The 21,628-nt window shown below is 35.2% G+C and overlaps 1 protein-coding gene across 1 annotated transcript in view; it reads left to right on the top strand.

Annotated features, from left to right (window-relative positions):
• The window catches only part of ADAM7 (ADAM metallopeptidase domain 7), a 51,514-nt gene that overhangs the window by 15,578 nt on the left and 14,308 nt on the right, over positions 1–21,628 (top strand). The window contains 8 exon segments of the mRNA XM_057500539.1: positions 3,750–3,821; positions 5,163–5,239; positions 5,667–5,678; positions 6,243–6,423; positions 7,748–7,801; positions 10,930–11,001; positions 18,329–18,498; positions 20,910–20,994. Coding sequence (XP_057356522.1) covers positions 3,750–3,821; positions 5,163–5,239; positions 5,667–5,678; positions 6,243–6,423; positions 7,748–7,801; positions 10,930–11,001; positions 18,329–18,498; positions 20,910–20,994 — 723 coding nt within the window.

Here is a 21,628-nt window from a genome sequence, read left to right as displayed (position 1 = left end):
ATGCCTGCTCTCAGGATGGCTAATCATTGGCATATTCTAGAAGATCTAGTCAGTGCTACAAGACAAGAAAAGGAAATGAAAGGCATATCATTTGGAAAAATAGAAGAAAAAAATCCTTATTTTCAGATGACATGATAATAGTTTACATAGAAAAACCCAAGGAATCTGCCATACAAACAAATAAACAAATAAAAAAACCCAATAGTGAGTTCAGCAAGGTCACAGCCTATATCATCATACAGAAACCAACTGGATTTCTATATACTAGCAATGAGCATACGGAAACTGAAATTTAAAATATAGTAATACCAATTGCAATTGCTAAATAAGGAATAAAAGTTATAAACCTGAGAAGTATATATAAGACTTATATACAGAATAGTACAAAATGCTGATGAAAAATCATCAAAAAGATGTAAATAGATGGAGTCTTATTCTGTGTTAATGGACTGGAAGACTCAACATAGTAAAGATATCAGTTCTCCTCCAACTGATAAATAGGGTTATCACAATTCCTATCAAAATCACTGCAAGAGGTTTTTTAAGTGCAGACAAGATTATTCTAAAATTTATAGGGAAAGACAAAGGAACTAGGGTATCTGAAACTAATCTGAGAAAAAAACAAGAAAGCAGAAGGAGTTACTTCACCCAATCTTAAGAACTGTTATAGAAATACAACATCATATTGTCAGGGGAATACGCGCATAGATCAATGGACTCAAATAAAGAACTCAAAAATGGTTCCACACAAATAAAGCCAACTGACTTTTGGCAAAGTTTCTAAAGCAAATCAATGGAGAAAATATAATCTCTTCACCAAATGGTGCGAAACAATTGGTTATCCACATCAAAGAATTAAAAAAGAACTTCAACCTACATCTCAAACTTATGCCAAAATTGACTCAAAATGGATCATGGCCTTCAATGGAGAATGCAAAACTATAGCATGTAGATATAATACAAGAATATCTTCAGTATCTAGAGCTAGGCAAGGAATTCTTAGGCCTAACACTAGCAACAAGATCAATAAAAGGTACAATTCATAAATTGGACTTCATCAAAATTAAGTGTTTGCTCTGCAAAAACCCCTTTTATGAGGATGAAAAGACAAGCTGCAGATTGGGAAGAAACATTTGCAAACCAAAACCGACAAAAGACCAGTGTATGAAAAGAGTTCTCAAAACTCAACAATAATAAGGCAAGCAATTCAATTGGAAAATGGGCAAAAAGCATCAGGAGATATTTCACCGAAAAGGATATAAAGATGACGAATAAGCACTTAAAAATGTATTCAACATCATTAGCCATTCAGAAAATGCATTTTAACCCTACAACAAAATATCACAACAGACCTATCAGGACGGCTAAAATTAAAAAATATTATACCATCAAATGTTGGCAAAAGATATAGAGAAAGTGGATCATTAATGCATTGTTGATGGTAATATAAAATGATGTAACACTCTGGCAAACAATTTGGTGATTTCTTATAAAATGAAACATGTAACCTCTGTGAAATGTAGCAGTTGTGTTCCTGAGTATTTATCTCAGAGAAACAAAAACATACGTTCACATGAAAAACTGTACACAAGTGCTTACAGTTTTATTCATGATAGCTCAGAACTGGAAACAACTCAGATTGCTTTCAACAGGTGAACAGTTAAACTGTGGTGCATCCGTATCATGCTACTCAGTGGTAAAATGAAAGACTTGGATGGATCACAAGGACATGCTGAAGGACAAAAAAAGCCAATCCCAAAAAGATCACAGACCATATAATTCCACTGGTGTAACATTCTCAAAATGATAAAAGTACAGAGCTAGAAAAAGGATTAGCAGTTTTATTATTGCTAAGGATTAGGGATGATGTCAGCGTGGGGTGGGTAAGGAAATGACTATAAATGACTAGCATGAGGGAGATCTTTCTGGTGACAGAATAGTTCTGCATCTTGATTGTAGTAGTGAAACACAAATCTACATATATGATAGAATGACACATACACATTTTTCCAGTGTGTATTTCTGGTTTTGATTTTGTACTATAATCATGTAAGATGAAACCACTGGGGAAACTGAGTGAAGGGCACACACTCCAGCCTCTTTGCTATCTCTGTAACTACCTATGAATCTATAGTTATTTTAAAATAAATGTTTTATAGTAAGATACTAGTACTTTGTATTCAAAACTGAAAAGGGCAGGACCCTTTGTTTTATAAGAAAATAAAATTTTACAATGTAGTGTTCCGAGGGAAAAAAAGTGATGCCCACTGATTCAATGCCTGAGCTGAAATGTATGTCTTGGTCCCATGCTAAACATATAATCCTAGTCATTTGAAGTTACTGAGAATGAAGGCAAGGTGTGTTCATGGAACACGGAACACAAATTATCCACAAGATAATTTAGATAGAGCTCAGTAAATTTCAGAGCACAGAGGAGTGTCACTCTTACTGAACAAGAAATAGGCCACCTGCTGGCTGCTGTCAGACACCTCACCAGACAGCATGAATGTGAACAATTAACTAAGCTCCTTTCCCCTAGCAACTTCTAATGTGCCATTGAATGAAGAGTTGACAGTTTTGGGGGAAATGACTCAGTTCCCCCTTCCCTGGTTCTAGGGACAGTACTTTCTTGGGCACATCAAGAAGTTTATTATTTATGTGATATGTCTGTATGAAATTACATTCACTCCATGTAACGTCATCTCCTTCGGCCATCATAATTTCTCTACACAGTCCTTCCCACCAGTCTTCTTTTCCTGGTCTGTGCTTCTCTTTTCCTTTTGATGACCTTTTATGTATATAAGACTGTCCTGAACTCTTCATTATTAATCTTTGGAAAGACACAAAACTCAACTCTTGCATTTCAAAAGCCTTGACTCTCAACTTAGTGTTTCTGTTGTGAGTGTCAATAGTCTATTATTTAGGCTTAAATTAAGCCAACACTTTCCTTTCCTGTTCTTCTGTTCTTCTGTAGCATTCATCTCCAGAAGCAATGGACACACACACTGCTAGTTCTGGGTCTGAGGATACCTGTGGGTTTTGATACAGGGGATGTGAGCAAGCAGGGTAACTCTATTGATTACTCAGAATATTATCCTTTTATTTGTGCAGAGAAAAGACTATAAGAAGTTTCATGAAAATATTAGCAGTGGTTGTCTTCTGATGGTAGGATTTCAGGACAATTCCTTTTGTGCTTTTATGTTCTCTAAATCTGCTCTAATTAGTACATATTGCTTTTCTTTAAATATGTAGCAACTGAATTACTATGTGTTCATATATATATATGATACAGGTATATCTATATATATGTGATATATATTTGATGTATGTATCATGTATTTAGATTAAAATATACATTGTGTAATATACATGATGCACATATTTATGTAGATGATACAGATGATATATCTATCACAATTTTTTTGCATTAAATTTAGCTCTTAGGGCAAGAGGTTTATACTCAGGCAATATTTTCTCCAGGTTCTTCTCAAGTTGCTGCCTTCCTAAAAATGCCAGAATCTTTTTCTGACTCTTCTGCAGTCTTTATCAAACCATGAAATCTAGGTAGAAAGACTTTTTTTTTTGTAAGTGGGATTGATTTTGCTTGCCTGTTTCTGTTTTTAACATCAGAGGACCTTGCTGAGATTTAAAAGCAGCCTGGAGGCTTCTCTCTCACTATCTGGTTTTACCTGTTAACTTTTTAAAATGAGAAAAATCTCACTACCTCTCCGGCCCTCTTTTACAGGGAGTTCCTAGCCTCAAATTACAGTGAAACGTACTACTCCGCAAAAGGAAAGATCAGCAGTCATCCTCAGACCATGGTATCTTGGGGGAATTCCTGTGTCTCTTCTCTGAAACTTCCTTCCTCGTGGGATTGCCGGGCCTCCTTCCAGCTTTTGCAAACAGCTTCAGAAAGCGTTACATCAGTCACTGAATGATCCGAGAATGGCAACCATGACCCTCTGCACTCTAAAAGAGGCTGATTACAGCCGAAGCAAATCAGTAACTGCTAATGTATTTTTCTTTGCCAACTGACTTTCATATCCCAAAACGGTAATAAGTCTGGAGGAAGGGTAAGGCAGGACAGCAAAGAAGTATGAGGCACCCTGATGAGATTGTAAAGCTAAATGGATAAAACCCAAAGACATGAAACAACTTCAACGCCTTCATCTAGCTGAGCCCTTTGTGAATGACAACCCCTTGCCCATTTGCACCACCTGGTGCCCTGATGCACCACCACCGAAGCCTTTCCCTCACTCTCCAAATGAATCTGTGTTCATTTATCATTAATACTGTGCAAGCAGATATAGGCTCTATTTTTATCATCTTTTTCCCCTTTCCAGAACATGCACTCTGTGGCCTTCTAACCAAAGATGACGTTATTCTCCTAACAAAAGTATTCTAAAACTTATTTCCTCTATTGAAGGCAGCTCTCAACTATGAAATCTGTCATCACGCAATCTTTGTAAAATAGAAAAGAAAGAAAACTAGGTAACATTCCCTTATGCAGTGGGTGGTGTTCCCTGTGAAGGTCTGAGGTCCTTGGAAGGCCACGGAAAGTGTCAGACATGGGCGGGAGTTGAACAGATGAAAATGACGAGTCATTTCCTGATGAAATCACCATGGGCAGAGCACCTCTAAGAAAGATGCCAACTTGATTAAAGCAGGGAGGCAGGAGAGAAAGGCAGGAGGGGATCTGGCTGGAGAGTGAGATTTAATTTCTGAGTTATTATCAAAATGACGACTGAGTTATTGGCTTGATTTCATAGGCAACTGGAGAAAAATTATAACAATAACTCAAGAGCATTAGTTTGCTTGAGTTTTTAGGGCGGGTTAAATAAACATTATTTCTAAGGAAAAGGATCACATTTCTGAGGCTGGTGCCATCAGCGAACAGACTGCTAAATTTGGCAGGGAAGAATTCATATACTATTTTGCACAAAGTAATTGTGAAATTAAAATAAAAGTAGTCTAATGGAATTTCAAATATTTCCAAATGAAAGAGTGCAGTGAATGAATGCCTGAAAGGATATAAATGTAATTTGTGAGAATGACAATTGTGAAAACATGAAAATATATTGTGATCATGAAATATCTAGCTGTTAATATTTAAATAGTATCAATGTATGTATTTATGTCAATAGCCTCTGCATCTATTTCAGGATCACTGTTTTTACCAAGGATCCATCATACATGAATTTGATCCTGCTGCCAGTATCAGCACATGTAATGGTCTGAGGTAATGGACAGTATATTTCTATTTCCTTTATGAGTTTTCCTATGGATTTTTCAAAGACAGTCCCTTCTCTTCTTTCCTTTCAACAACCGTAGTAAAGAGGAAAATTAATGGGAGAAGCTATTGTATATTTTCAGTGTGAGTATCCACTCTAGCCTGCTGTTTATGTTCATTTTTGACAAAAAGATGTCTAATACACAGCCCTATACAAGACAAAATTTTTAGCATTGGATCAAGGGATTCAGAGCTGGAAGCTACTGGAAGTCATCCGGCCTGTCCCCTGGTGTTACATCAGGATACTGAAATCAGGGACTTGCTCCCAAACATTCCATCTACTAATCATAGAACTCAGTCCAAAACCAGGCCTCCTTACTTCTAGTCCTGTGAATTCCCACCATACCATAACACTTCATACTTTTTACTAAATTAGGCAGTATTTCCAGTCTCTAGAAAGTAAAAAGTCACTAGTAAAGGCTGTGTAAGTTCTCTATAGATCTTGTGCTCAAGGACAAAGGGAGGCAAAGGAAGAATTTCTTCATTTAAAAGGACTTTACTTAAGTAGTTCCCAGTATTTTCAAACCCTTGTAATGACAAGATTCCCACATAACAGTATTTTGCGCTTCCATATATGCACTCTACAATAATTGCATGATGGACATAAAAATTCACAGAAGTTGTACAAGAAGTCTGAGACTTACTAGGGGTCCACAACTCCGACTGGGAGTTGCTACTTCACATACACTTCAAATCAGAGATCAGGCTGTCAAACTTCTGAAAATCCAGACAGGTTTGCTCTTACAAAAGTTACTAATTCAACCAAAGGCCACCTGTCATCTCTTCCCCTTATTACTTAGAACACCTGCTAAGTTTTCATGAGGACTTGACCTTATAGTTTCCCTTTGTTAAAAAGACAAAGTAATAAAATGGAGCAGAGTGGTACTGTGTAGTAATGCAGTAGTATTATGGAATAGATCTCGATTATACATCATATTCCCAATTTCCACAGGGTCAGTGACTGAAGGTATCTCATTCAACCAGTGAAATATTCAGATGAGGGAGAACATTTGGTGTTCAAATATAACCCAAAGATGCAGTATGCTGCCAATTATTTTTGTACAGAGCTCAATTTTACCAGGACAACTGTTCCAAGGGCTAACCCTAAATCTATGGAAGACTCCAAAGCGGAAGTGAGTGCCTTGTTTTTAAATCATCTTTATCGCCTAGGTAAAATGCTTCTTGTTTCCTCTCTGATTTCAAGTGAGAGATGACGAGCCCACCTAATGATGTGTACTTCATGGTACCTGAGACTGACTCTTCACTATTGTTTAAAACCTGAAATGTCAAACTTTTGTTTTTGTTATCTATATAGAAAACTGTTCATCCCCTACAGTAATTGTCTGTCTCATCCATTTCAAGGACCAGAGATACCTATAACCCTGCATACAGATTTTTGGCATTAGTGGCTGGAAAGACTAAAGTTTACAATGTCTTAAATTTCCCCTAGATACTGTTTCTTCTTGTCTTCTATGCCAGTTTTTGGGGGATGAAGTGGATGATAAGCCAGTTTCTCCCCTTTTCATCAGGTCAAATATCCTCACTTTTAAGGACAATTAAGAGTAATAACAAGTTCTTTTTCTGGTGGAATGATGACACAGCGAGAGTCATTTGTGTTTTATGCTTTTTCTATACAACTAGTTCATATCACCATAAATCCCCACAAAGCATTAGCCCTTAAGGTCCAAAGGTGTTCATCAAAACCTCTTCACATATTCATGGCCCAGACTGAGTCTGAAACTTAGTATGTGCCTCACAGATGTTTTTCAGTTGCATCCATCAAGAAATAAATGATTACTTAGTCTACAAAAGGATGACTTCTTCAAATCTGGGGACAATGTGCCTCCGGTTTATACTCAGAGAATATGCATGTATCTCAATGCATGATTCTGAAAGCTGAAAACAGTGTATGGACACTTTATAAATAAAATATCTGGAATTAGCAACTTTTATACTTGCTTCCTTAGAATTGAGATTACTGCTAAGTGGGAGTTTGGGAGATGGGGGGAGGTTTAGGACTATATAGTCGGACCTATTAGCCAGTCCTGCGTTTTGCTCTCAACTCTAGACGGGCCTTCTTTCCATGAGCTTAATACTTAGCAAACATTTACTTTGTAAACAAAAATAACTAAATGTTAAAAACTGGACTCATGATTCTTTATTATAACTCTTATTGTACCTGAGAGATTAAACAAAGAGAAGAAGAATCAAATATGGAATATAATACAAATGGAATGTAATAAAACTGGGGGGTTTATTAAAATCTGATGTATGGGGCCGCATGTTTTAATAATACACTGTTTTATTTAGATAAATTCCTAGAATTACTTGATTTACTCCTGTACCTTACTTTCCTGTATCAGTAATATTTATATTTCTTACCTTGAAAATCTTAACTTAAAATGCTAAATTGAGAACTATTAACCCTACTTCATTAAATTTCCCATAAATTTCCAGATATTCCATAAAGAGAAATACGTCGAACTGTTCATTGTTGCTGATGATAACATGGTAAGTTTTTAGATGAGCATTTGCTCTTCATTCATCCTTACAGAACTATAGCTGTGATTCTAACAAAGAGAAAAAAATATTTTGTTCAGATGTCCATTCTCAGTTTAACATTCCGTTTTTAGATTCCACAAATAGATTTAAATGAGAGATGGTAAGGTCCTTTGGTAATACAGCACACTCAACAAAAATAGAATCTTTGTTCCCTATTACAAACATGGAAATGATGAACAACATATAAAATATTGAGAATATGTTTACAATCTGTAGTTGAGCCCAGAAGGACACACAGGAAATCTCCAAGGGCTAAAAATAAGGAAGAGAATTTCTGTTAAAAAAGTAAGAAAAATTCAAAGGCTTGGTGACACAATATATAGAATATATTACATAACACCCAGATCCATTAAAGGGCTGCCCCCACCCTGAAAAGGGAACTAGGAAAGTTCTCTCCACTGAAACTGCAAAGAGAAAGGAAATGCTCTGTTTTCCTATAGTCCTGGGCAGGGAAAACATTATGTATGGGAAAAGCAAAAATTCTAAGCATTGATATGGGGCATGGTACTTTTCTTCAGATAGAGAAATGTCAATGAAAACTTTCAACATAAGCATTGATTAGAAACTTGGTAAACAGCTGCAGCCCAAGTCACAAAGGCCCCATAAAGACATTTTCAGAATCTAAGATAAAATTAATCATATGAGGAATAATCCACCAAGGCATTGAAAAGAATAAGCTCTCTACTAACTGTAAATCACCCAGTGATATTTCAGATTATACACCTACCAACAGAGTGTAAAAAGTTATTCAACAAAAAGTAACAGGGTTTCAGGGAAAGTGTGGGTTTTTTAGTTCTCCTCTGGCTGAAAATTTCAGGTCAAGCAGGAAAAAACTTCAACAAACGTAGAAAATATTTGAGCCATACAAATACAGGCGTAATCTAATCAATCATCACCCTATCCTGCAAACACATAATAGGCGATATTTTCTTCACCTGCAAATAGAACATTTTCAAAAATTAAGCTTAAATTTGGCCATAAAGGATGCAAAAACAAATAGTAATAAATAGATATCCATGAAAATAACTTTTTTTTCCCCCCACAATCAAATTGGAAGTTTTAACAAAAACTGTTAAACCAAGCCAGCAAAAGATCATAGCTTTGGAAACTAAGAGCAAAATACATTTCCAAATAGTAATTGACTGAATAAATCAAATATGAAATTATGAAATATTTATAACAGCAAAAATAAAAGATTAGAATAAATAGAATATTTTTAGATTTAGGTGTAGCAGATTTAGAAAGACATTTATAGACAAACATTTCTTTTAAAAAAGAAAAAAAATCAATGAACTAAGAGTCTAACTGGAAACGTTAGAAAATGAAGCATAGAATAAATTTTCTAAAAAATAGAAGAGCACAACTTTATTGAGCAAAATAAATAAAAGATACAAGCCAAAATGAAACAATTGAGTAGATCAACAAAGCCAAATGCTGAAACATTAATGAAACTGAAAAACTTCTCACAAAATTTGTAAGAAAAAATGGAGGTACAAGTAAAATTAGAAATGAAATGAAAACATAACTCTAAATTTAATACAGGTTGAGCATCATTAAAATAATATGTACAACCTTGTGCCAATAAATTAAAATTTTTAAGTTACCAGGCTGACTCAAGAAGAAATAGGAAACCCCAAAACGATTATAACAAAGTTTTAAAAATAAATGGCCCATGATCTATCAGCAATACAGACATTAGGCTCAGATGAGTATAAAGGCAAATTTTAGCAAAATTTGTTATAAACATCTGAGTAAGGATATGAGTGTGTACGACTAGAGTGAGAAAGTTGAAAGAGACACAGAACACAGATATCTGAATCCTGGGGAGCACTAACCATTTAATAAAGGATTGGCAATAAGAGTAAAAACACCCTATAATCATCACTCTTCCTTACCCCCAAGGTTGGAAACCACTGATTGATAAAATACCCTCTTTTTATGATCCTATGATAGCCTCACAATCTTTCAACTGTGTATTTTAGGTAAGCCCTACCAATTGGTCAATGGGGATCCTGGTGTAAAAGTACATTTGCCACCGAGCATTTAAGGGTTTGTTGGAAAAGAAGAACCAAAGCAGAATAAAACACTCAGAATGTATAGGGTAATAAAATCAAGGTGATAAGAAATTTCTTGAAAGAGAAAATGGTCAATATTGAATGTGGACGAGACAACCAGGAAGATGAGGAAAAAGTGTTCAATGGATTTGATACTTGAGAACATTTCAGGACCTGTCAAGAATAGTTTCAATGCAATAAAGGCAGTTAAACCAATGGGTAATGGACTGAGGAGTGGTTGGAACCAGAATTGAAGAGATTCTAATGACGTGTCTTTGAGGTAGTTAGATATTTGAGATCACAGGAGAGCTATGGAATGGTAGCTAGACTATATTTGCAGGATTCAGAAAAGGTATGTTCTTTTTATTTTATTATGAAAGAAGCTTGACCATTTGCATTCATTCCTACAGTATGCCCTCTGTTATTATTAGGTATATTTTATCAGGTCTAAATTGGTAATTCTAAGAATTCAGTCCTGATAGTACCAAATAGGGAGTTCATTCATTAGAAAGAGAACAAAAGACAAAATGGGCTGAATAGGAAAGTCTGCTTGGTTATCTTAGCCTTTTTCTGGAGAGAAGGGGAGCCACAGGTGGGTTCCAGAGGATTCTTGACTAAATGTACCTTAGTTCCCTGAAGACATGGGAAGACTGATAAAGTTGCCATTTTTTGCAAAGTATGTTTCCTATGGAGACTTAAGTTTTGTTCCAACAACAGGATAAATATGAACTCTAAATAACACTTAGTTGGTTTAATAAATCAGTGTAATGTGTAAAGGAAATGAAGTTATAAAGAAAACGTTAAGGTGGTGCTAAGCTGAAATATGTCTTGAGAAACTATTGCGTCTAGTTATTTTATATAAAAATATATGTATTTCTACATAAGCTTCCCAGATTTTTAGCTCACTGGTAGGAATGTCAACTTTTTTCTTTGAAACATCTCATAATGAATGAAGCATTTTGTTGAGCTTTTATTATTCAAGTCCTATTATTAATTAATATTGATCTGATGTTTTATTTCCAGTGTCGCAGGAATAATCATCCTTACAGTAAACTGAGGAACCGAATTTGGGGTATGGTCAATTTTGTCAACATGGTAAGATTTGATACACTTTGAATCAAGCTAAAAGTAAAAATCGAAATAAACTTTTAGGATAAATCTCTCCTGGGCTCCTCATCTTTAGCCCAAAACACAAAAATCTCCAAGTAGACTAATTAGCAAAAATTCATTGAAAAATTCCCAAAAACAAGTGAACCACAGTTTTCAGTGTTTGTTTTTCTAAGTAAATGCCATTTAATATCTAAATAAGTTTCAAATATTGATCACTAGTCACCAAATTTATAAAGTAATGTAAAAATATATGAAAACCCACCATGCATAAATCAAATCCTCTATTTTAAATCACTGTTTCATAACTTGCATAGCAAAAAGGCTTTATAGCTGTAATTTACTATCCATGTTTTTACACAGAAATTAGGGGAAATATTTCAGTAAAATACACTGAAATGATTTTGTCTAAAATACAATCAACTATAACCTTTTTAAAAAGCATGCTGTGCATGCTGCACATCTTTCTTATGCTGACTTCTTATAGGTCACCCAACTCCGTTAGCAGGGTGAAGTGGGCCCAAAGGAAGAGGCTGTAAAAGAACAGCTCCTCTACAACAGTGGTTGGTCAATCATCATTTAAAGGACGTTTGACCTGTTGCAGTTTTTTACTATAATGAATATGATTTCTTTAAACATTTGCATCCAACTATACATGTAAACGTAAATTTTCACTTATTTTTTGTAAATGACTAAGAAGTGGGAATGCTGGGTCATATGCTATGTGTATGCTTCTTTATCTCATTCTCACAAATTTGGCTATGTTTTATTTTTAATTTTCAGTTATTTCAAAAATATTTCTAATATCCCTTATGATTTTCTCTTTGGCTCAGGGGCTATATATGTGTGTTATTTAATTTCCAAGTACTTGGGTTTTTAAAAATATATCTTTATGTTATTGAGTGATAATTTTAATTCTATTAGAATTAGATAATACACTTTTCTTGATTTCAATTCTTTTAAATTTGTTGAGGTTTGTTTTATGTTCCAGAATCTGATGTCACTGATTCTGTGTAATTGAATAATGTTCATGTGTGTTCTTAAAAAAAAAAGTATTCTGCTATTGCTGATCAGAGTTTTCTATAAATAGAAGTCAGCTTATAGTGTTTTTCAGGTGTGTTCCTTAATGATTACCTTCCTACTTTGGGTAACAATTGCTGAGATAAGAGTGTTCACATCTCCAAGTATAATAGTGAATTTTTCTGTCTGTCCTTCCAGTGTTACCAGCTTTTGCAGCACCGTAAGTTGATGAAATCTCATTTAGGATTTATTGTCTTCTTGGTGAACTGACCTATTTTATCATCATTAATGTCTTTATTTTTTAACACTGAAAATATTCTCAACTTCTGGTCTTTATCAGGGGCCAGTGGCAAAGAATGTCCCCCTTCACATTCTTAGCTCTTCATCAGTAGTAACCTGTTCTTCTTTGTTACGCAGTGATTGCGAGCCTAGTAGGAGACCCAGAGCATCTTCTGTTACCTTGATCTATCCTCAGCCTTAGGAAAGCCCTGCCCATGGGTCTTTGGGTAGATAGTTCTCAATGTTCATGCTACCCCTTCAGTGATAGAAGACCCCAAATGCTCTGGCCTCAGGACAGTCTTCTGCCTCTCTTCCAGGGATAGAAGGTTTTTATGTTCCCTTCTTTCATCCACAGTACGTCTTCATGTGAATTCTGGAGGTGTAAAGAGTTTTCTGAAGTTCATAGAGCAGCTTATGGCTATTGTTCCTCAGGACAGAAGAGTGTGCTGTGTTTTAATGTGCTCCCAAAGCAGCAGCTGCTCTCAGGCTTCAAGCCTGTACCACTAAGGGAGGACACAACCGGTGTCCAGCTCTAAACCCCATCATTCTTATGGGCATCCAGGGGAGAGCCATGGAGGACACTCTGCATCAGTGTGACATTCCTTCTGTCTGGGTCTCCGAGAGGGTCCTATACTCTCGTTCTACCCCACACTTACCCTTTAGCAATTCCTTAAAAAGGTTTCATGCATTCTTAGGGTTTGTATGACATCCAGCAATTCTTTTTCTCATGCTTTGCCACTGGGGATGTTCTAGTACCATCTCTCTTTGAAGGAGGCTAACTTTCCTTAGATTTCAGCATATTTACCCTGTTACCTCAGCTCTCTTACAGTTTCAAGAAAATATGATTTTGTAGATTCTCTGTTTGTCTTTTTCTGTTTGTTAGAGTATAGGCAGCTTTATTTCCAACTTTGTACATCTTAACCAGAAACAGAACTTCCAACTTTAAATCTATGTTTATGGAAATTAAAACCCTCCCCATGACTTTTCTAAATGGTAGGAACAATGTAGAGTAGAACAATTATATCTCATAGTCACCTCTGTTTTGTCCTGTTTCTTTTCTTTACACCTTTTTGATAAGGATTTTCATAAGTTTATTTGTGACTTGGCTTACACCCTATTTTCCCCATAATTTCTCTAGTTTTTCTAACAATGATTTCACCTACCAATTTTACTGAGAAATAATTGACATACATCACTATATAAGTTTAAGGCATATAGCAGTGTGGTTTGATTTACATATACAGTAAGTTTAGCTAGCATCCATCTTCTCATATGGCTACCATAAAAATAAAAAACAAAAGAACAAAGGGGGAAAATTTTCCTTGTGATGAGGCCTCTTCGAGATTTACTCTCTTAAGAACTTTCCTATATATTATACAGCAATGTTAGCTACAGACATCATGTTGTACGTGTGTCCCTAGTACTGATGCATCTTATAACTGGAAGAGTGTGCCTGTTGACAATGTTTTCCCAAATCCCCCATCCTCAACCACCACCTCTCACAAACGTGTCTGATTTTCTTTCTATGTGTGTTTTTTTCATTTTTTAGATTCCACAGATAAGTGAGATAATGCAGTATTTGTTTTTCTCTTTTTGAGTTATTTGACTTAGCATAATGCATTCAAGTTCCATCTATGCTGTTGCAAATGCAAATTTTAATATTTTAATGGCTGAGTAATATTCCATTGTGTATATACAATTTATTTATCCATTCATCCATTGGTGAACACTTTGTTGATTTCCATATCTTAGCCTTTGTAAATCATGCTGCTATGAACATGGGGGTGCATACCTTTTCTAGTCACTGTTTTCATTGCATTTCATTGGATATAGTCCCAGAAGTAGAACTGCTGGATCATATGGTAGTTGTATTTTTAATTTTTTGATGAATTTCCATACTGCTTTCCATAGTGTCTATGCCAACTTAAAATCCTACCTACAGTGCACAAGAGTTCCCTTTTATTCATGTCCAAGACACATGTCTTTGTGATCACAGCCATTCTAACAGGTATGAGGTGATACCTCATTGTGGTTTTAATTTGCTCATTGCTAGTAACTAGTGATGTTGAGCATCTGTTCATGTCTCTGTTCACCTTTTGTATATCTTCTTTAAAGAAATGTCTATTAAGGTTTTTTGCCTATATTTTAATTGGATTGTTTGCTTTTGTGCTGTTAAGTTATATGAGTTCTCTATATGCTGTGGATATTAATCCCTTAGAGATATTTTTTTGCTAGCTATATGAGAAGAGGGGTGCTAGCTAAACTTACTGTGGTTTACAAATATTTTCCCTTTTCCATAGGTTGTCTTTTCACCTTGTTGATGGTTTCCTCTGCTTTTAGTTTGAGATAGTCCCACTTGGTTACTTTTTATTTTGTTGCTTGTGTTTTAGTTGTCATACAGAAAAATCATTACCAGGACCCATGTCAAGGAGATTTGTCCCTATGTTCTATCTTCTAAGAGTTTCATGGTCTGAAGTTTCACATTTAAGTTTTCAATCCATTTTGAATTGATTTTTGTATGTGGTGTAAGATATGGGTCCAGTTTCATTTCTCTACTTGTGAATATCCAGTTATCCCAACAGCACTTATCGATAAGACTGTCTTTTCTCCACTGAGTGTTCTTAACTCCCTTATCAATATTAGTTCACCGTACACGCTTTGGTTTATTTCTGGGTTCTTGATTCTGTTCTACTGGTCTTTTTGTCTGTTTATATGCCTTTATCGTAGTGTTTTCATGACATTACAGTATAGCTTTTTGTGGTTCCATGTATATTTTAGGAGTGTTTTTCTACTTTCTTAGAAAATGCCATTGGGATCTTGATAAGGATTGCATTGAACCCAAAGATGGCTTTTGGTAGTATTCACATTTTGGCACTATTAATTATAACAATCCATAAACCAGGATGCCTTTACATTTATTTGAGTTTTTGATTTCTTTCTTCAATGTCTTGCAGTTTTTTCAGTTGGATAGCTGATATATAATCTTATGTTAGTTTCAAGTATACAACACAGTGGTTCACCAGTTACCCATATTATTAAATCCTCACCCCAACTAGTGCATTTATTATTTTCCAACATAGAAAGATGTTAAAGAAACATTGACTATATTCTCCAAGCTATATATTACCATCCCTGTGATCAAAGTATATTATGTTTGAGAATTTCAGTGCCTCTTTATCCCTCTCTCCCTCCCCACCACATATCCCAAACCCTCCCCCATGGTAACCACCAGTCACTTCTCAGTGTCTGTGAGTCTGTTGCTATTTTGTTCACTTTGTTTTGTTTTTATATTCCACAAATAAGTGAAGTCATATTTGTCTTTGCCTGGCTTATTTCACTGAGCATAATACCCTCTAGATGCATCGATGTTGTTGCAAATGGCAGGATCTCTCTTTTTTATAGCTAAATAATACTCCATTGTATATATGTACCACTTCTTCTTTATCCATTCGTCTATCAATGGACATTTTGATTGCTTCCATATCTTGGCTATTTAAATAATATGGCAATAAACATAGGGGTGCAAATATCTTTTCAAATCAGAGATTTTGTTTTCTTTGGGTAAATTCCTAGAAGTGGAATTACTGGGGCATATGGTGTTTCTATTTGTAGTTTTTTAAGGAACCTCCATACTGCTTTCCACAGTGGCTACCCTAATTGACATTCCCACCAACAGTAGAGGAGGGGTCCCTTTTTTCCATATTCTTGCCAACGCTTGTTATTTCTTGTCTTTTGGCGAGGGCCATGCTAATCGGTGTGAGGTGATATCTCATGGTGGTTTGGATTTGCATTTCCCTGATGTTAGTGATATGGAGCATCTCTTCATGTGTCTGTTGGCCATTTGTATTTCTTTGGAAAAATGTCTGCTCAGGTCCTCTGCCCATTTTTTTAACCAGGTTATTTGTTTTTTGGTATTGAGTCATATAAGTTCTTTATAAATTTTGGATGTTAACCCCTTAATAGATAAATTATTTATGAATATATTCTCCCAACTGTAGGTTGCCTTTTTGTTTCATTGATGTCCTTTGCTATACAGAAGCTTTTTGGTTTGATATAGACTCACTTGTTCATGTTTTGTTTGGTTTCCCTTGCCTGGGGAGATGTGGCCAGAAAAAAATTGCTCATGCATATGTTCAGGAGATTTTTGCCTATGTTCTCATATAAGAGTTTTATGGTTTCATAGCTTGATCTACGTCTTTAGACCATTTTGAGTTTCCTTTTCTGTATGGAATTAGATAGTAATCCAGTTTCATTCTCTTGCATGTAGCTGTTCAGTACTCCCAAACCCAGATAATGAGTAAACTGTTTTTTTCCCATTGCATATTCATGGCTTCTTTATCATATATTGACCATGTATGTGTGGGGTTTTTATCTGGGCTCTCTATTATGTTTCATTGATCTATGGGTCTGTTTTTGTGCTGGTACCATACTGTTTTGGTTATGGTAGCTTTGTAATATAGCATAATACCCCAGCTTTGTTTTTCTTTCTCAGGATTGCTTTGGCTATTCAGGGTCTTTTGTGGTTCCATATGAATTTAGGATTATTTGCTCTATTTCATTGAAAATGACATGGTATTTTGATAGGGATTGCATTGAATCTCTAAATTGCTTTGAGCAGGATGGCTATTTTCTCAATATTAGTTCTTCCTATCCGAAAGCATGGGATAGAGTTCCATTTATTTTTATCCTCTTTAATCTCCCATCAGTATCATAGTTTTCAGGATACAGAGGTGAAAGATCTGTACAAAGGGATCTTTCATCCCCCTGGTTAGGTTTATTACTAGGTGTTTTATTCTTTTTGATACAATTGTAAATGGAATTGTTCTCCTGATTTATCTTTCCATTAGTTCCTTGCATGTAAGAATACAACAGATTTCTGTGTATTAATTTTGTATCCTGAAACTTTGCTGAATCAGTTGTTATTTCTAATAGTTTTTGGTCAAGTCTATTTTCTATATATAGTATCATGTCATCTGCAAATCGTTACAATTTTACTTATTCCTTACCAACTTGGATGCCTTTTATCTCTATATCTTGTCTGATCACCATGCCTAGGACCTCCAGTACTATGTTGAATAAAAGTGGTAAGAGTGGACATTCTTGTCTTGTTCATTTCAGCTTTTTGCAATTGAATATGATGTTAGCTGTGGGTTTGTCCATATTTGGCCTTTATTATGTTGAGGTACATTCCCTCTATACCCATTTCTCAAGAGCTTTTATCATGAATGGATATTGAATCTTTTCAAAGGCTTTTCAGCATCTATTGACATGATCATATAGTATTTATCCTTTTTTGTTGTTATTAATGTGGCATACCATATTGATTGATTTACAAACATTGGACCATCCTTGTATCCCTGGAGTAAATCCCAATTGGTTGTGATGGATGATTCTTTTGATGTATTTTTGAACTTGATTTGCTAATATGTTGTTGAGAATTTTTGCATCTATGTTCATCATCAGTGATATTGGTCTATAATTTTCTTTTTCTGTAGTGTCTTTATCTGGTTTTGGTATTAGAGTGATGCTGGCCTCATAGAATGGGTTTGAAGTATTCCCTCCTCTTCTATTTTTTGGAATACTTTAATAAGGATGGGTATTAGCTCTTCTTTAAGTGTTTGGTAGAATTCAGCTATGAGTAATTTATTCTTCAACTTTTGTTTCTTGGAAGTTTTTTGATTACCAGTTCAATTTCATTACTGGTAGTTTCATCACTTATTTATTTTAGACATATTCTGCTGCTCAGTGTGTGTAAGATTTATGATAGTTCAAGGGAAATCAGATAACTTTAGTCATCTGTTGACTCAGTTTCTTTATTGATTGTGGCAATTCACCCAGTATTCTGGATAATTCAATTCACCTTGTATTCTGCTTCAATATAACCATTAGTAAAATGAGACCAGTACATGTTGCTTATGTACCTCATATGTTAAAATTCCTTTTTTAATGTAAACGAATATAGTAATGATGAAGGATCCTTTTGCAACTTGACTTCCTAAAAAATTTATTTCTCCAGATTTATAAAACCTTGGACATTCATGTGACATTGGTTGGCCTTGAAATGTGGACAAATGGAGATAAAATAGAACTAGATTCAAATATAGAAACTACCTTATTGCGTTTTTCAGCTTGGCAAGAAATGATCCTTAGAAAAAGGAAGAATTTTGATCATGCTCTGTTACTCAGGTATGTAACTGCTGTTTTCCTGCATACATTGGTGGATTCTTAGAAAACAAAACAAAATAAATGTACAACGATCAAAATATTTTTTAAAGCAATTGACTTTTGGTGAGAACATAGGCACAAAATGTTCTATCTAGCTATACAGATAACTTCCAAATGAACTTATTAAATGTTTTACATTGAAGTATAGTTAATATACAATACATATTGGTTTCAGGTGCATAGTGATTTGACAATTGTCTACATTATTAAATGTTCACCCCAATAAGTGTAGTTAGTATCTGCCAAGCATCTGTCAACATACAAAAACATTAGTCTTTCTTTTTCATAGTGATTAATATCTAGAAAGGAAAAATCTGGTATATTCATATTCCAGGGCATGGTTGAAAATATCATTAGGTAGACCCAGCACTTTTAGAATCCACTTACTCTACCTGACAGCATGCAACATTAACTCACCTCAGTCTTCCATGCTATGCCATTCCAGTATTCCACTTTCTGCGAAAGCAGTTCATTCTCTGGACACATTAACCTCAACAAAGTGTGCCCATTCAGCGACCACCACTTCAAGAGCATCAGGAGCAGATAATCTGAGAAATGGAACCTGCCACATCTTTGAAAAAGGGGGGCCATTTTTGTAATTCTTGTTATTCAAAATGCCTAGCACACCACTCAGCCTATGTGGAAATGATAAATAAACATGGAGCTGAACTAATTTCAACTTTGTGTTTCACATAGCACTGTTATCCTACAAAGTGTTAAATTACGAAAGAGCAATTTTGGAGCAATGGAGTCTTTAAGCATCTGTTCTGATGCCCTTAAAGTTAATATACATATAAGAGTGATGCCCACTTTACCTACCCTACTTCATCTCCTATCATATCAGGTTTTCGCCTAAGGTCTACAAATACAGCATACAAATGAACTTTCTAGCATTATCTAAAATGTTAACTTTCAGTCTGAACTCAGAACAGTGAGGTTTCCAGTCTGTGGTTGGAAGTCCAGCACTTTGGCAGGTTGATGGGAGTGAACCACGCCTCCAAAGTAATATCATTTTTTATTTTCATATCTGGGATGGCGCACAGCACATCTGTCTAAGGGGATAATTGCATCTGGCTTGGGCTCAAATAACCATACACTAGTATGCCTCAAAATTTTAGGGGGAAAAGCAACATATCACCATAATCTTCATAGTAGGCAAGATTAACCCCTTGGTCTACTTTTTGGACTTGTGTTGTAAAATACTTAATAAATTAGTCTAGGAATATTGAAATGGGAATAAGTGGAAAATCTTCCACTTCGCGAATGTCCTCTCCTCTGAGCAGTAGCTTCTTACACCAATAGTATGTCTCTTCAAATAGGGAAATGGGGGGAAACTGCATTAAATGTCTAATGGGGCATCATATTTGGGATTTCTCATATGCTGAGTTTCTTATATGTCTTCCCATCTATATTCACATAGCTCCGGTAATGATGAGACACTATATGGTATTCTCATGGTGTGATTTTGGGCTTTAAGTGACCCTGAGTGGAGTCAGAATTCACATTGTGCTTCTTCTGGTACTTGATGCAACAGGCAGTGTTCCCTCAAGATCTCCAGAGTCTAGGAAGACCAGAATTCCAAGTTCCTCCAAGATGCATAGTCAAATCCTGAGACTTTAAGGTGTAGGACAGGAACATTTCAATAATAAAGAAACAGAGCATATCTCGTTGATCAAAATAGTAAAGACTAAAAGGTACTCTATAGCCTGACCACTTTCTTGAACTTGAATGCTCTCTGATGTACCACAGATGTGCTTTTCCAGCCCACAACTGCCCTCGTAAAAGTGGTCCAACTCTTGAAAGCATATCAGTTTTGGATCCCTTTAATGCACACATCTATTTCTGTCTTTTTAGAAAATCCAGGCAGAGTTCTGTTTTCACAAAACAAGTCTTCATTTAAATGTCTGATTATGGCTGTCAAATCCTCTATGAGTTTCTATGGTGGCTTAATTTTTATTTTTCTCAGATTTTTCAACCACAGCTAGTTAATTATGGTACTGAGTCCATTCAGTATGTTGCATTTTCCCCTCTGAACACTTTTTTAATTTAATGTTTTTTGGTCTTTTAAGTAGTTTTATCCAAAGCTGAATGTAAAGTCAAGTAAAATGAGATTCTAACCTTTTTCTTAGAAAGTTTTTTTTTTATGATTTCAATTTAAGATTTTATTGATTTGTCAATGCTTCTAATAGACCACAGGTTTAAAATGAGATTAAAACTAACTAAGGTCATCCTCAATTCCAGAACTTCAGAAAAAAGAAAAAGCACTTTTATGTGCAAAGGCATTAGCCTTGTGGGGATTCGCTGCAGTTTAATCTTTGGGCTAATTCAATTAGTTCCTCAGATTGAAGAATGTATTTGCTTCTTGTTTACAGTGGGAAGTGGCGCTACACACACACCCAAGGAACTTCTTATCCAGGGGGTATATGCCTGCCCTATTATTCCTCCAGTGTTGTTAAGGTGGGATATGTTTTATTTATATTGCTTAATCAAAAAATTTGAATTAAATTTCCATAATTGTCTGTGTCTTATTGAAAGAGACCATGTATGCATCCTGTCATATATTCCTACAAAAACATATGTTAAAAGTGTCATGTTTCCTTTATTAAATAGAGAAATAAATGTTTTATAAAAACTGTAGATGAGTAATGAAGGTAAACCAGTGTTATTCAGAGTTGAAAGAATATCCTATACAGATCAACCTACAAATACAATAACGTCCTTTTGCATCTTATAGTTAATTATAAGGACATGTAAAGTACACAAAACTTGATGGTTGATGTAGCAAGGATAATTTTTCTTGAACTGAAAAGAAAGTGCATGAACTATTTAAAATAAGCATATTAAGACAGCCTTGAAATTCATCTTCAGAAAACATAAGACCTTCAGGCTGCTGACTCCCCTCATTTATCTGATCCTCTCTCTAGTCACTAAGCTTCTAGTAAATGATGTCCAAGTAACCCTATCTGACACGTTCTTGAGAACATCGATATTTGGGTTTATTTCCTTTAATGTCTTTCCTAGTTGTTGCTATGCTCAACCCAGTCTTGTTAAGACCTTGAAATTAAAGGCTAGTATTTATTAAAATGGCTAC

Source organism: Manis pentadactyla, chromosome 1 (assembly GCF_030020395.1).
Source record: "Manis pentadactyla isolate mManPen7 chromosome 1, mManPen7.hap1, whole genome shotgun sequence".
Lineage (NCBI taxonomy): Eukaryota > Metazoa > Chordata > Mammalia > Pholidota > Manidae > Manis > Manis pentadactyla.
Note: the sequence above shows the minus strand (reverse complement) of the source record. Positions and strands in the feature narration are given on the sequence as shown.